We start from the raw sequence: 18,298 nt of genomic DNA on the forward strand, positions 1-18,298 counted from the left end.
TTTTTAAAGAATAAAAATAAATAAACTTAAGATTTATAAAAATGGCAGTTATAAATAAAGTAAAATGTTAAAAAGAAATTTAATTGGGTGTGAATAGATCAGAACAGTTCAAAAGGTAAAATCACAAATAATTTCTATTAAATTCGTATTCATCCGAAATGAACCTGAAGAAGAAGGGAAAAAGGGAAGGGGGACGAAATTTTCAGATTGGTTAATTTTGAAATCACAATATGTAAATAAGATTAATCTGATTTCTTTTTCAATTACATTTGTTAACTTACAGTGAAAGTGTACTTATGAACTTAAAAAATAAAGAAGAGAAGAGTTAAAATAGCAATCGGTTACATTCCCAAATGTTTAATTTATCGCGTACAACTGTATCGCTGCTTACAGCATGCGATCTACAACAGAAATATCAGTACTTTATATCATTATGCTCAAAAAAAGACCTAGTAGGTCTCATCTTGTATTTGCACTTATATAGATTAGTTAGAATTATAATTGGCTCGTCCACAGATGTTGGAAAGTGTCACTAATTTGAGGACAGTGATAACTATTGCCAGAAACTTGGTGTTTAGGTGCAAAGAAGTGACCATGCGGTATATGGTGACATCGGCTACAGCGCCAGCTGGTGGCAGATTATAAAGTTATCGTTCTTGTCTCGAAAATGGTACAAGAAACGGGAAAAATGTTTAATATAAAAGTGTTAGTCATATCACTGATTCTCCGACCCGCCTGAAGGCACACGGATGAATAATACCGAATGACCGGATCGCCGCACAGCAACATTGGCCGGAACTGTGGTTGAATCCTATGGGCCATCACCGACAACGGTACAACTCTTCCCGAAGGAAGCACGTCCCGTCATCGATGGGAGGAGCCAGAACCCCTACCTATTTATGTACCCATATAAAAATGTAAAGCATGAAAAGATCCTTTGAAGGTAATAATGCTAAGAAAAAGAACACACATTAAACAGCCAATTTTTTGGCCACTATTTCCAACATATTCCAGAAAAGGTGTTAGATATAAAATAGGACAATTAGTTGTCAGCAGATGCTTTTATTTTCATTGTTCGAAATGCTCTATGGCAGCGGGTCGACATTTATTGTTCAAAAGACGATCTTTTTCTCCAATTGTCGCGAGTTATTACGATACCGATTTAGAAAATCGTGACCAATGAAATCCGCATTTTACACGTTTTGCTCTTAACATCAGTGAGTTCAAATATCTTTTCATACTAAGTCGAAGACGCTCTATAATTTTGTATTGGGCATTTTTTCTTTTTTCTTGAACCGTTTTCGAGATAAGAAAGCTGGTTCTGTTGATTGCAGCTAGGAGGCGCTGTAGCTGATCACGCCGTGTAGAGCATGGTCACTACTATACCCAGACACCACGTTTGTCGCATTAGTTATTGCCGTTCTCAAGATAATGTAGGGTAGTAGGACTTTAATGAACACCCTTTATATATATCTTTTGAGATTCTTTGAATTGCTCTTCTCCCTAATACACATCCATGGTTGACTCCTGTTAGTTATACTCTACAAACTCCTGCTCTCTTTCAGAAGGAGACAGTATTTCGTGATCTTGCTGATGGAGAAGAAAATTTATACTCGCTTCTCCTGATTTGTGACAAAAATCTTCGAACTCAACTGACAAACAATTAACTAAAAATTTATTTGAATTAATACAATTTTTCGAAAAAAAAAAAAAAGTTTTTTTTTTCCTTCAAATTTCTTCAAATTTACTAATTTATGTCACAGGTGCAGAACAATTTTCTTTAGAATAACGATTATTCGTTCGTTTCGATGGTTTTCTGATAATTTTTTTTCTTTTCTTTTCTTTTTGCTTCTATTATCATTAAGAAAGATAGTTCTGAAAGATCCGTGAAAAAAAAAAAATCAATCAAAATGACAAAATATCAAATAAAAATTTTTCGACTGTAAATTTTAAACGTCTGAATTCAAAGAATATTCAGTCACCGCTGTGAAGATTACCTGTGTGTCATGCTCATTTTCTGACTGTAAGTGCGATGAGTTGGTTGAATATCGCAGACACGCACACTCGCATTTTAATAAATTTTTGAAAAAGTATATAAAAAAAAATTAGGTATATGTTAAATAATCCATTAAATTAAATTTAAAGAATTAAGCTAGTCAAATGAAATTTGGCATGCAATCTTTGCATCGAAATTGTAGATTTGTATTTAGGGTAAAAACATTCAATATGAAATTAATCCAGCTGTGAATAGGCGAACATGCTTGCTGAAAGTCGTGACTGGTAACGTATTAATTGATATGAAATAATCAATTACGTTGCCAATTTGATTCATTAACTTATTACCAAAATTGTAGATCTCTATCAGATTTTAGCAGCCAATTGAGTGTCTGTATATTCGAGTATATTCAAGCGCAATAGCTAAATAATGTATCAAGCCAGATGAAATGGAATTTTATATAAAATCTTGTCCTTACACTTACATATCGATGCCAAATTTTGTCTATTGAAGGAATTTAAAAACACATATTTTATTCTTTTTATTATACGCCCTAAATACAAAATGAACCATATTGTGGGCGTATCTTTACAAATAATAAAGGAATTTGTTTATGTGTTTGCACTCTGCCTTATTTCTACCGACTAACATGGTATCAGTATAGTTATTCTCCTTAAACTTCCTCTTGGAATCGCATTCGACAACATTATCTGGCCAAAATTTATTCCATATAGATAAAAGAGCTGTTTTCAAATAAACTTTCAACACAAATTGATACAAACTAATCTATCATATGACCTAACGATGTCTCCTTGTCGCTTGTTCTACGAAACATCGCTCATTAAGGGAGTCATTTTATTTTGCACGCTGTGGAAATTACTCGTTAAGACAGGTTTGACTGTATTAAGATAATAATAATTTGTCAAGAGTAATTATTAAGATATCTATTTGCTTCATTACCTTCACTTAATTAAAGTCTGCTTATAATCAAAATTATATAAAGCATAAATGCCTCTCAATAGTGCCATGCTTAGTGAATAGCAAACGGAATTTTTTTAAAAAATAATTAAATTAAAAATTATTATCAATAAATAATTAAAATGTTAATTAAGTGTTGAGGTGTGAAATTAAGTTAATTGTTTTATTTAAAGTAGGGCCTCTTAATGTAAACTACCGTAGGTCGTAAAATGTCTGAATCTGCTATTGACCACTCTTAATGTTCTTTGAATGCAGAACATCTTGCTGCAGATTTTAATACCTCTTAAAAACTAACTACAAATTAACATTTTCAAGAATTATTAAAAGGTGCAATTTTCCGTAAATTGTTAAATTTAAGTAATAGAATGCAATTTTAATTCTGATTTTTCATATGCAATAGAAGGGATATTCATTAATAAAACAAGAAGAGGGGACATCTCAAATTTTTTTCTAAACGATTTCTTGAATATCATACAATACTTGCATCTCTGACAAGCTACAACAACTTTAGAAATTAAATTTATAAGTCGACAAAAAGCTCAAACGTCGTGTACTTTTCTGGGGAAAAAAATGCATCTGATACCACCAACATACGTGTAAATGGCTCACGCTATTTCGTGAATATCTTTTAATAATATCTTACACAACAGCGAATCTGGAATATCTCAGCAGGTGATTTGAATAAATATTATGAGATTGATTTACGTTGCTTGACGTAATAAATGGCATGTAATAATTCAACTGCCAGCGGTAAAATAGAAAGCAACAATGTTGCGGCGACTGCTTTCGGGGAATGGGAAATGGAATCATTTTTTAATGCATGATGATCTTTATAAACTGACTTTCTATTAGGAAAATTAGGTAGCAGAATGGACTACTATGAAAAAAATCTTTCAAAATATTTAACAGGACAGACTGTTAAATCTAGAGCTACCTAATTTCAGATTTTGTTACTTTCGAGGTTCCAGATACTCAGTAAAAAAAAAAAAAAGAAAGAAAGAATTTTCATAAAATTTTTAATTAAAAATCGATTAAATTTTATTGTTTCTCTTTAATAACTTCGGAGCATATAATCATACAAAATATATCTGAACACTACTTTAAATTAAAGTAAAATTAACTTTCAGTGATGCTAATTTTATTTCTATACAGTTTTTCGCAAATTTTAATAAAACTTCCAAAATATTTTTAAGAGCATTTTAAAGATAGATGAATCAAGTCTAAAACTTGTTTCCCCGTGATTTGGGCGTCCCGGGTTCGAGTCCCGGTTTGGGCATCGTTGCTCTATCTGTGAGATGTGTGAATGTGCGCTCCTGTAAAAAGGGGTTGTGCAAGCGAATGAGTGATGCGTGAGTAGTCTAGTCGTACTCTTGACCCAAGTTGGCTCTACTATGAAAACAAGAGCCCCCCCCCCGGGCTTAAATCGCTGTCTTCGTAACAGCGGGCTTGTCCATGGCAAGTGCCATAAGAAACAACAGCAACAAGTCTAAACTTTTATCACGATACGATGACAAAGGTTTCAAATCTCCTCCTTCCTGTATCTCTCTCCACTTCAGACTGAAAAAAAAATCACATTTGAGATGAAATACTGTGCACTTAAATAGAAAATTTTGTCAAATTATTATATCTGAGCTAGTTTGTTCAGCATAATTAGAGTAAATTTTTACTATTATTTTTGTACTTCATGAAGTTTATTCATTTACATAGTTTATTCTCCCTCATCAAGATTTTTTTTCCTTTTTTTAATCCATATATATGTGCGTTGTTTTATTTTTGAGTAATGATCAATATAAATTATTATTATTATTATTTTACCAGGCGAAAATTTTTTTCTCTGCGCTATTTCTAACTAGCCGCCTTCGATGATCAGCTGGTTGGTCAATAATACTGGTTGCATTTAATTTCAATGAATTCCCTTTTGCATAGTTTGAGACTCATACTTTCCTCAATAACGCATTTTGAAGTAACAAATTGGGATGTTTATTAAAGCCATATTATTTAGATAGTTTTACACTAGTTCTTTTCATTGCGTACATGAAACTTCCTAATAAATTCAACTCCAAGGAATGGTGCCATTAAGAGTTTAACAGTTTGAGTAATCTGTTTCAAATTCACATTGTCTTTTGCTGAAATGTAATTTCACTTTCTGATTCTTCAAGAAATGCGCTGATATTAAACGGAATCTTTGAATCTTTCTCTTTAAGCTTTCCATAATTAAAAAAAATTAAGCAATTAAACTTTTGATGAAGCGAACAAAATAGTTCGAATTTCATTGCAATAATAAAATCGATTGTTGGAGATCATATAAAAAATAATTTAAAAAAATGTCAAAGTTCAAAAAATGTATTGCACGATATCTAGATAGAAAACATTCAAAAGTTTTTTTAAAAACCTTTAAGGTGTGTAAGGAGCATGTTTTGATGTTCCCTTTTCTAACATACGTTTTTAGCGCTAATTCAGAACAACCAGGATTTAGCAATAATTCAGAAATTTCAAAAAAAGGACCGAATGGATCTGAAAGGAAATTCTAATTGCTTTTTTATATACATCCAGTACATTTTTACCTTTTATATGACACCATATTCTAAGTCTAAGCCAAAACAATTCTTTGACTTTCTTTTTTTGAATAAGGTTCAAAATTGAATTTTTGGAACACTTATCTAAATATGAAAAAGATTTTTTATAAGGAAGGGAATAAAAATATTTATGCTTTGAGAACGCTTTTTACTTCCTAGCAAACGGAAAGAAAGTATTATAACTGTCAAAATTTTCAAAATCGAGGTTTTAATGAATTTTTAATTTTCAGATACCCTTAAGTCCAAAAACACATTTTTGGAATTATTTTTCTCTGTTTATGAACATGATTATTCAAAAATGCTTTGAGATAGATAAATGAAATTTGGTATGTGACCTTTATACCAAATTTGTTAATTCTACGGAGGAAGTTTGTTAATCCTGTAGTAGGGGTACAAATGAGCATGATAATTATTAAACGTAAAAAGCTAGATTGATAAGATTTGCTACATCTATAACTTAGATTGATATCCAGGTTAAAACCAAATCCACCAATGGATTGACCATCTATTGGGGGTGTATCTTTTGCACACATGTAAACGCGATAATTAAAAAAAATGTAACAACATAGGTAGGTGAATTCTGATTCACATTATTAGTATCTAAAATGCAGATTTTAATAGAATTTTGAACCAAATCTGTCTAAGGATTAATCTTCTGTCTATTTGCTTTTTCTCATTTCTTTAATACGAAAGAAATTCAAAGATTTAAATAAATGAAATTTAGTACATGATCTTGTAACTACAATTGTAATTCTATGTTAAATTTTGGTTTCAAATTGTGTATAAAAAGGCCTTTTAAAATACGCATTCGATTCGAACTTCTATTAATAATCACAAAAAAGAAAAGAAAAAAAAAATAGCCTAAGATCACAAACTTTAGATGCAGTAAAAGCGCTAAATCCAGGTCAAAGATCGATCTTTCATAACTAATGCCCTCAGTAGCATGCAGTTAAAACACAAGTGCAGATATTCTTTATTATAAAGGGAAGCGCACATTTCTCATATGTGCAAATAAAAGTCTGAACATTAATATGCTGACGACCTTATCCAAGTTTCACAATTTTGAACGAAAGGGGGAGGGAGAGAATATCATCTTCATTAGAAAGTGAGAGAAAGTTTAGAAATGGTGATTACCAATTTTAAAAAAATGGTAATAAAATAAAAGTTGCAAAATATTTATAAATGTTCATTATTTTTGACTAGATAATTTTCTTTTAAAAGATTCGGGGTTGCCTGTAGATTGAGCTTTTTCTAAAAATCGCAAACGAAAATATTAAAATATTTTATTCATATTATGCAAATAAAAATAATTATATTTTAAGAAAAATTGAAATAAGTATTTGTATAAATGCATTGCTGAAATATTTTTTCTGTAAGGAAAAAAAAATCATTTTTTTTAGCATTCAAAAGTAAAATTATTAAACAATTTTAATTAAAACAATTTTTAAATAAAAAAAGTTTTAAACATTTAATAAATTACTACGATCATATTTCTACAATTTTGAACTTTAATGAATTAAATATCTTTTTTTATTAAGGTGAACATAAAAATTATTTCAGACATGGCTTTTGCACTTAAGTCCAGGATTTTGAAAGATTGAATATAAAGCTGTAATTTATTTATTTTGCTAATAAAAATTTTGATAATACATTTCCTGAACATTTATAATTTTATAAAATCTTGTTAGTTATAATTCTACACTGATTCAAAATCTCATGAACGTATAAAATTTGTAAAAATAAATGTTGCAATTAATATAAAAAAATAAGTGATACTTGGCACCGATACTTTGAATATGCTCTCAACTCTATATTTCTGAACTCGGTAAAAAATAGCAAAATATTCTCTCATTATTTTAAATAGTTTAATTTACTGAAATTCTTCCAAAATTATTAAAATTCCACATTTTATTTGAAGATGTTTAAATTCTTACATGTAATGTAAGACTGTGCTGAATCCAATATATATATATAATGTTGATTTCCGCTTATTTTTCTTTTCTCAGAAATCTTTCATAATTAAAGAATTATTGTAGAATAATTATAATTTCCTAGATATCAATCTTTTAGTTGTATTTTTGAATTCTGTTAATATTATGATATATTTCTCTTTCAGTAAAACTTAGTAATAAAATAATTTAACATTCTATTCTGACAAATATCGTCTGCTGTGTATTATTTTGGAACTCTCACATTATGAGAATCCCATCGCTTCTGAAACTGCGGTTAGAAACTGATCTTCCAAACGTTTCTAATCCAAGGATTATTTACCACATTTAGCATCCAATTCCAGCGCTCTCTAAACAGACAACAGGTTAAATCTCCCAAGTAAACAAGAGGATTTGCTTTCTGTTGTGTACCGATGCTTGCCTATCTAAACTCGGGCTTCTAAGTCTTTTGAATTCTTGGCAATTAACAGAGGTCAGTCTAATCCCAATGCCTGCTGGAAACGATAAGAAAGTTTTCTGCAATGATTTGGCGGATTAAAGCGACGGAAATAACTAATTATGGAGTGGACAGTCGTGATGTCCAGTGGACGATGGCAGTGTGGGAGTACGAATTTAGGTATAAAAGGGTTCGTTTAGAATTCTCACTTTCAAGAAGCTTCCAGCTGAGAGATCTAACTTCCCAGTGATCTCAGGTAAGTCGATGCTATTTCGTATTCTTGCCTTTTTGTAATTAGTTGAAAGTCAGATAATTTTTGTCACTTCTTTATCACCTTTAATGTGAAAAAATTGTTTCTTTTGTGAGATTATAAATTTAATTCGTTGAGTTAAAGAAAAAGGTGAAAAGATTATCCACAGTTTTCCTGTCCATTCCAACATATTTAAATTAACTTTCATCTAGATTAATTTAATTTAAAGAAAATTATAAGTATTGTTTTTTTCCTTGATTAGTTTCAGCTTATGATGAAGTAATTTTCTTTATTGGTTGAAATTTTATTGAAGATATTTTTGGTATTTTCTTCCATACAGACCTTCCAATCAGAGTTATTTCTAACTTTTAAACCATTACTTTGAAATTTTCAACTTAATTCTATAGTATGAATATTATATCCAAATTAAAATAATTAGATTCCTAAACTTAGATCTAGCTTATGCAACTTTGTCCAGGCATAAGCTAGAGTCTGAATTCTAGCTTATGCCTGATTTTTTTTTTTGTAACGTTAGTTTTATAAAGTCTTTAAAATCCTGAATTGGTATTTATTTACTAATGAGTTTTTTTAAGTTTTTTTATTGGTGCAACGCAGCTGATGGCACATACCTTATTTACATCAATCTAATCCTTATTTACAATCAAAAATAAGTCAATTAAAGGCATTAACTTCTTAAAGCACTTTAATAACTGTAAAACATTTGTTTGAATGTTAAATGTTTCAAAACATTCCATTTATTTCTATAAAATTAATTTTATAGAAATTAATGGAGTTAAAATATGAATCTTTAATCTTTTATTATTTTATGATGTCTATTTTAATTATACGTCATATGTTGTTATTTCAGATATAAATCTAACATCTATTGATAAAAGAGCAGATAACAAATACAAAAAAGTTTTAGCTTTATAATTTTGAATTTTATACTATAAAGAATTTTAATGCAGATGGAATTTTATAAAAATAAAACTGGTTTTGTTTTACCTAGATGCAGAAAAATAAACCAGAGTAATCAAACACAAACACAAAATGTTTAGAAAAATACTTTGAAAATGGAAAAACAACAGCTACACATCAATTATTGGACAATATATTTCTTGTAAACAAAAGATTTAAAAAATCGGCGCTTTGATTAATTCTTTCAAATTTTTAATATTTAATGACACCCAGAATATGAATTTTGTTTAAAGAATATATTAATAATATATTTAATGGTTGTAACGTATATTTCGAACTATGTGTTTCCTCTTTAAAAAAAAGAAGGAAAATTAAGAAAAATTTACAAGATTTAAATTAATGTAAACATTGAATGAATTTAAAATACTGAAATCAACAAAAGTTCCATATTATCCTTTTTGTAATGTATGGGACATATATAATCCCACTATTTCATAGATTAAAAGTTAGTATAAATAAAAAAACAACATTTTTTTAAAAATTATAAAACTATTTATTCACTTGTAATAAAACAACACATTCCTCTATGAATGATAAAAATTCATTGTGCTACAAAATACGCCCACTTTAATCACAGCAGCACACGCAATTAATTGATGCGTTTTGATTTGCATAAATTTTTTTCATTTATTTATACATTTAAAGTTGATGGCATACACTGCCAACAGAATAAACATCTACAAATAAAATATTAAACTGTCTGACTATGAATAACTTCAACTTTTTGGGGTGGATTAAAATATATCTTACCATTCATAAAAAGCTAATCAAATGATGGGGCAGTTTTTAACCTAGCTAGCACCAAAAGTAAAATGTCGATAAAGATACACATTCTATCAGAGACATTGGTTTAATTCTGATTTTCGTTTATTTGAAATAGTTTTTTTTTGTGGGAGTTGTTGGATTGGCCTTCAATTAGAAACCAACCATTCTATTAATTATATATTGATTTTAAAAACTGTACTGAAATATGAATAATTTATCATAAAGCTGAACAAGATTGCTTATAATCCAATTATTAATGTTATGAAAAAGCAGCTTACAGAATATTTTCTTTTTCATGTGTTATTTCTTTTAAATAAGGTGAGCTATCTTTTAAAGAAACTATGTGAATTTTCGAAGTATATAATTTGTACACTTTTAATATATCTCGATAATTATTTAAATTAACTGGAAGTAAAATAGTAATTTAAGATAGAATTTAATCATTATAATTAATAATAGTATATAGAAATGTATATACAATTAATGTATATATAAAATAATAATAAATGTATATATAAATGTATTATAATAAATAAAAATTATACATAAAAATAAATAATAATGCATAGTTAATTATTTTTAAACCGAAATAAAAATACTGTTTCGTGCAAATTATAATAAAACAGTTTAGTTAAAATAAATAACAACTACACAAAACTCGACATTCAAATAATTTTTCTTATTTCACACTGTTGCCATTCACATAAAACCATAAATCTTTTTTTTTCGTTACAAAAATCGCTTCAATACAAAGCTGAGTTGTTTCATTTAATATTATAAACTTCTTAGAAACTTTGAAATTATTTGGATTTATTTAAATATATTCATTTTAGATTACATCTCGTGGTAATGATATGGTTGTTAAAGTCGCGACAATGATAGATTATAATAGAGGAAAAATTATTTATAAAAGTAAATTAATAATTATGTAAAATTTATTATTTCTAAAACGAAATAAAGATACAATCATAATGATAGGTTGTTAAAAACCATGCATATTTACTGTCGTTTTTCCCATTAAAGATATTTTTTGTTCTATCAGTGTTATATTTTTGAAAAAAAAAATATTTTTATTCAAAGATTTCTCAAAAATGCTTTGAATTTTTATTTCACAGCTAGCTTCAAAATGAGAAAAAAGATGAATATTATACTGTGGATGGGAATTTTCCTGATCGCCATCGAGTCAGGTGGATGCGATTTATCTTACTTTCGCGAAAGAAGTATTAGAGATACAGGTAGGAGAGTTATGAAGTTTGAAACTTCAGACCGAATTAATAGATACAGAATGTTAGACAAAAGGACATTTCCTCTAGAAAAATCTTTTACACTTGAAATTGATACTGATACAAAGGCAACTGATTCTGAATCTGGATCAATGATTATACGTAAGGTAACAAGAGAAACATTTCAGATATCTAAATTTTCTGATAAGAAGGATAGAAGTAGAAGGAATTCCATGAAAGAACGAAGTACAAGCAAATCTGTGATAAAATCATTACTCGACATGGGCAATGATATTCAATTATCGAAGATGTTAGCTTTAAGTGATGAGTCTTCACTGAAAGCAAATGAACCAACTCGAATTAGGCGTGACATTACGATGCAGCGAAGATTATCGAATGAAAGAAAACATCGATTATCAGAAGAAAATCGAATTAATCGATTTAGAGGAAATAGAAAATCGAGTAGGTTGAATATCAGATGGGAAAACAACAACGACGAGACAATGACGAAAATACGTTTCCGGGATTCCGAGGTTAGAAAAACAGTTAGATTAGCAAAATGGGAAACAACAGATTTCAGTATTCCTTCAATTGGTATTTTCCGTAGACAAACTCGCCTAGGTGTTTCAAAACAGTTTTCTTTTAAAGATCGAGTTAGAAATAATATTCGACAAGAAACGAACGGTGCTGAGGGATTTATTCGAAAAGACAGGTATAACACAAGGAATTTATCGAATATAAAACTTACCGAACTTTCAACAGAACGGAATACAGAGAGTAAATTACAAAAACCAAGATATGAGCGTCATTTATTAGTTCCTAAGAGAGAACTGAAAATACCATCAGAGGAAGTCAGAGTTAAGACGAACATTGGTAAACGATCTCGGAAAAGTATCAGGACAAACGATATTAAATATGGAAATATGGAGGAAACAGTAAACGAGCAAAAAAGTGGTAGAGGATTAAAAAGAACACTCGACCAACGATTAGATTCTAGTCGACGTCAGTTCATCGAAGCTGTAGTAAAACATCGGCAAAATCGAATGGCTTTGTTCGAGTCTGGAAGAATCAGAAATCAATTACAAACAACAAGAAACGGACGTAATTATGGCATAGAAAGTTCTAATGGAATGCAAAACAGGCAGAGAACAGACATTCTAGGTTTTAATCGAAGAAATAAGGATGCTTCCTCTAGAAAAATTGCAGCTTCGGGCGAAGTACGAGAATATAACAATCAAGATAAACAGACCAGAAGAAACGAACGAAATTTTCGCATAGAACATTCTGAAAGAATTCGAAACAGGCAAAGAACAGACGTCCTGAATCCCAGCAGGAAATATAGGGAAGTTTCAACTAGAACTATTGCAACTGCATTTCAAGCACTTGAAACTGATAATTCGAATAGGAAATTAAGAACTTGCGATCTAAATTCGAATCGTCACATTGACAAACGATTTTCACGACTGACAGCTAATGAATTTACAAGCGAAAGTATTCATTTCAAAAGAGAAATTAAACTTTCAAATAAAAATAGGCAATCCATGATGCGGGCTGGCAACAAAGAAAATATTCCGTATGACTTACCAACTCGTGGCAGAAGTATGCGAATTCAAGATAGAGCAAAGAATATTCTCAATAATAAAATGAGTAGAACTACAGAGAATGAACTTGAACGCAAACAACGGAATGTTCGTTCAGATGAAAGGCTTTCAACCCATTTTCGATCTCAGATCAATAACGAACTATCTGTTTCGAAACTTCATGATACTCGAAGTAGAAACGGAAACATAAGGATAAGAAACAACAGAGAAAACAATATGGAAGCTAGACGATCTATCATGAAACTGGCAACACCTCTGAGTGGACGTTTTGTTAAGTCACTGGATGATGTCAGAACCTCAGTAAATAATGATATCACTAATATTAGAAAGATAGTTACTAGTTCATCAAGATTGAAAGAAAACATACAGATGGTAAGACTGCATGACAAAAAATTTAGATCTATTATCATGAATATGCTCAATTCAAATAAAAGAACCGCATCAAACCAACGTTCAGAACAAAGGATCGAAAACATACATATGAGCAAAAGAAATGATGGACGTATCCGAAAAGAGCTAATAAGTTACAGAATTTCTGATTTCCATAATAGAAGATCTGAACACCGAATAAACGGAGATCGAAGTTTTAGAAGTCATAGAACCAGAGATGAATTTAAACCATCGAAACTCAGAATTTCTTCTGATTTGATGAGAGAATTATCATTTCGAAAAGCAGAACAAATACGAAAAGAATTAGGTCGTCGAGATAGTGATCGCCAGCAGCGAAGAATCGCTGTTCGATCATCACCCATGCATCTCATTTTCACTTCTAAACTTCATTCTACAGCAACGAATTCCACATCTAAGGATAATGGTTATGGTTACTCTGTTACGAAATTTCGAGAAACAGTTTCTTCGAAAAAGTCCACTGTCTTCTTAGGTCGTATTGCGGTAAGTTAAATTTTTCAGTTTTATGCTTCTTTTACCATTCTTTAAAAAATTATTAATAGGATAAAAAGAAATAAAATATAAGAAAAAAATAAAAGAAAAAACATCTACATTTCCGGAGCATGCAGATGAATATTTTCATGCAAACTATTGATTCAGGGATCGCTTTGGAACAAGCGAATAAGGCTGAACATTAATATCCGATACCAGTTGCTGCTTTGGCAAAACTTATTGGCATTAATACTACAAAACATCACATGCTATGAATCTCCATAGGCAGTATCGTCTTTGAATTGTCATTACATCCCCCCAAATATCATTTGTCCAGAACAAATGCCTTTATTTATATACTCTTCTTAGATAGATGCTCTCACAACCAAGAACGCCCGATTCTGTACAATTTTGAGACTATTTTCAGTCAAACACTATGATCTTCTTTTGCCATTTGGTAATGTCTCGTTTGTAAGTCTTTCCACAATTATACTGCTGTCTAATCTCGAGGTTTCTCTTCACATTTATATTTCTCTACGAGCTCCTTCTTAAATATATTCAGAGAGTTTTGAAGACAGGTGGTCTACTGAATAGGCTAGCTATAAATGTTATTTATAATGACATGTTTATTAATGATCTTTGATATTTATGCCACCAATTTAATGCTATAATTCTAGAAGCTCATTCTTAACATAAAAGTTGAGTAATTATAAATTTGAAAGAATATTATACATTTTATTAAGTGAATACATGTATGTATTATAAATTTTCTTGGTAATAAGTGTCTAATATAATAATAATCCCTTATAAAGATAAATTAAGAACTAACTGTCTTGTCTTCCGAATAATTCTTTTAAGTAACAAATTTTCGATAAGGAATTTGTTTTGTAATAAGGCTTTGAGAGTAAATATTACTATGTTTCTGCAATTAAATATAATTGAATGAATATAGAAAGCTTTATTTTAAGAATGATATTTTTTTCACAGAAGTTGAATAGATCAGTTGCTGCACCAAAGTCTTCGTCTTCCAATAAGTCTTTCATGGAATTTTATGAATATATATCTGAGAAGTAAGTATGGATACTTTTTTTATATTCTTTCAGTTTTTAATATATATTTTAAGCTGAAGCTGCAGAAAATTCGTATTTTACAAGCATTTATTTTATGGTTTTATGGATTAAGATAAAAAATGATTTCATTGAATCATTAATATTATTGTGCTTCTGATATTAATGAATATTTGAAATTTTTTTATAATTTTTAAAATTATTTTATACAGTTTGTTAAAACAAGATTTCAGTTATATTAAATATAATTTTGTAGAATTTATTTTATTAAATAAAAAGACTATTCCTATATTATCCTTATAAATTAACGAAATCAAGATATATGCATTCAATAATTTATTCTAAACAGATAATAAAAAAACTATTAGAATGAAAATAAATAAAGCATTTTGAAGAGAAAAAAAGCTCTTCTTTCTTCAAAATGAAATACCAAAAGATTGCAAAAAATTACTTTAATTTGAACTAAAAATGCTATTTTTAATTAAGGTATCATTAACAAATACTTTACGGTATCATTTTTAAATCTTTGATTATGTGGTGATCCTGTTTTCATCAAGATGACGTCACAGTTTAAGTTGCATGCTCGTTCCAGTGGATTAATTGTGCGACGCACGAGCCAACCGTATATTTTTAAAATAACATTTTTATTTAACGAAAGCATTAAGAAGTAATTTTTTTGCTAGTTATTGGAATACATATGAAATAGATATAAATCTCTCGTGAATACACACACACACACACACACACACACACACACACACACACACACACACACACACACACACACACACACACACACACACACACACACACACACACACACACAATTGGCTTAATCTACTGGCATGAGCACACGCAACTTAAATTGCGACGTCATTTTGATGAAAGCAGGATCATCACAGTACTCCCCCTTCTCCCCTGATTTCCAACCAGTTGCATAATATCCTCGAAATGTGAGCAAGAAAAAGTTCAACGAATGTTATAGTCATTTTAGACTTTGTTATAAACACTGATACATTTAGATGTTGAACTTTGTTAATTTACTTAAAAATTAAAATTATTTGATTTAATTTACTTAAAAGTTGTTTGTTTGGAAAGATCAGATACTTGCCTTGCTTCTGGCCACTCGGAAAGATTGAATTGCCGCAGGTCTGTAATATAACATAGTTATCGGCGAACTACGCACAGATCTCTCACTAAGGAGGTGCATCGGTGGAAGACCCTTTAACCAGGTAATATCACCATTGCTATACGCCGAGGATAAACGAGAACCGACTTATTTAGTTTGCCCACTTCCTATCCACATACTCGTGGTCTACACCGCAATAATATTGAGTAAAAAAAACAAAACAAATGGAAGCTTCTGTCATAGCTTCCGGGAATACTAAAACACTGTGATTCCAGTTGCCGATACGCCACTGTATGTAATATAATAATTGCATTTAAATTTTCTTTTAAGTTATTAAAATTTCATTTCATTTCAGACGCAGGAGCTTTATTTCTCTGATCCTGAATGTGATGCTCGGATTGGCTGTTATTGTCTTCTCTTCCGATGATAAGAATAAAGGTTTCATCCCACGTCGTTTGACACCATTCGTCGATGGTTTCTTGAAATACACTACAGTTATTTGAAAGAGTTTTTAAAACCCTATTCTGTAATTAGCTCTTCGAAATATATTTAATTTAGTCATAAACGTGATTGTGTGAAGCATCTGTTAACAAATATGTGATAATATATGTATCTTGTGGTTGATAGTAGTGATATTTGTTTCATGTAGGCAACAGAAAGTGATATTTATTCATTATTAATGTAGTATATGTATCATATAGACAATGCAGAATGAGAAATAAATAGTCTAGCAGCAGAGTAAAATGTCTATTTATTTTTCTTTTATTTTAATTACTTACACGATGGTTATCTGCAAGTTATTAGCAGCTTACAGAGGTTAAAAATTGATTGTTTCATTATTTACATGATTCAAAAGTACATTACACTCCCGAGTATCCGGTCTAATGTGGCAGAAGGGCAGCCGGATAACAAAAAAGCCCAATAGGCCGGAGTGTTATGAATCCCTTTCTTTGCACACCAATGCCAGGAGACAACGTTTTTGTACCAAAACTCACTGTTATAATATATATTTTCTCACTTATTATTGAGTACTAAGCCCTCCATTTATCGCAAGCCACGTAGAAAGTGAACGCGGCCGCGGTCCGGTGAATCATAGAAGTCGTCACAGGTAACGTGTCGTGTTAACCCTTTCTAGGGCCGTGGGAAGTATGCTTTCCACCAAATTTATCAATCTTTGTATGAAATTATGTAGGTTGGCATAAGTTCTGACACATTTTTTTAGTAAGTCAGAAACTTAGATGCTTCAGTTCTTTATCTCAGACAAAATGATATGTCTTGATTTGTTATTTAATTATTAATGAACCAAATGAATTAATTAATCAAATTAAATTTAACTAGTAAGCTAAATGAATCCCTTTTCTTATTCTAATTTCAAGCCTAAAAATATTTTAACATATTACGACAAGAAAAAAATGGGTCCTTTAAAGGGTTAAAACAGTACCTCTGTACTGATATATGTTTATATATTGCACTACACGTTTCAAGAATTTATGAGAGAAAAAATAAGTTAAAGGATATAAACTGTTCCAATTTTAACATGAATTCTGTGATGCCTAACTTAAATGCAGGAAACATTAAAAAAAAAAAAAAAAAAAAAAAAAACCATCAATGTAAATTGTAGGCCTAATTCTTAAGTAAATTGACTCAAATTGATTTTATTTTACACTGATAAATGATTATACAGATATGAAAAAGTAACCTGTAAGATAAAAGTCAAAAATTACAAATTTTTAATTTTTGAAAAACTAGGCCGGATAATCGCGAATCGGACACTCGGAAGTATATTGTATAAATATTGGTAAGGAATTTCAAAGATTCAATTATAAAAAATTAAATGCTATTGAATGACATTTTTTTATATATATGTTTAACTAAAGTGAAGAATAATTTAAACTGATCCATCGAATTATTACCCCGACTAGATAGCTTGATAACCTAGATTTGTTTAAGTCTGCAGAAATATCTGTAATCTAAATGTTTCTAACGCAAAAATTTCAAACATTGACACTTGCAACACTGATTGCTTTTTTTTTGTATCTGCTTACAAATGTAATAGCTTACAAAGGTGCTAAGGCTGAAATTATAATTTATAAAGAGCAGAATATTATCTTTTTTTTAACATCAGATTATTTACAAATATGCAAGACCTATGAATTTCAGAGCCTTGATCTAATTGAATCTTTTCTGTTCATCAGACAACTGTGAGAATTCATTAGAATACAAATCTTAGAAAATTGTTAAAGGAAAGAAAGCATTAATTTCTGGCAGAATATCGTAAATTTAAGAAGCCCTCTCAATTTTATTTCCAACACCAAATTTATGGAAGGCATCCAGTCTCATTGAACTGTATTGTTACAACTGCATAAATATTTTTATACTTTATTCCGAATAAAGATATAAAAGCATGATTTATTAATGAAAAATTAAAGTTAAAATTGGTGATATTTTTATGGCTAAAAAATGTCCCACGG

General features: G+C 29.9%; 1 protein-coding gene across 1 annotated transcript; it reads left to right on the forward strand.

The window, feature by feature from the left end:
• Positions 1 to 8,168: 8,168 nt before the first annotated feature.
• LOC129969232 (uncharacterized) lies at positions 8,169 to 16,550 on the forward strand. Its single transcript, XM_056083692.1, has 4 exons — positions 8,169 to 8,191; positions 11,044 to 13,643; positions 14,619 to 14,701; positions 16,183 to 16,550. The coding sequence occupies exons 2-4, from the start codon at positions 11,055 to 11,057 to the stop codon at positions 16,328 to 16,330; spliced, it is 2,820 nt and encodes a 939-aa protein (XP_055939667.1). The 5' UTR covers positions 8,169 to 8,191; positions 11,044 to 11,054; the 3' UTR covers positions 16,331 to 16,550.
• Positions 16,551 to 18,298: the final 1,748 nt, after the last annotated feature.

Source organism: Argiope bruennichi, chromosome 5, assembly GCF_947563725.1.
Source record: "Argiope bruennichi chromosome 5, qqArgBrue1.1, whole genome shotgun sequence".
Classification (NCBI taxonomy): domain Eukaryota; kingdom Metazoa; phylum Arthropoda; class Arachnida; order Araneae; family Araneidae; genus Argiope; species Argiope bruennichi.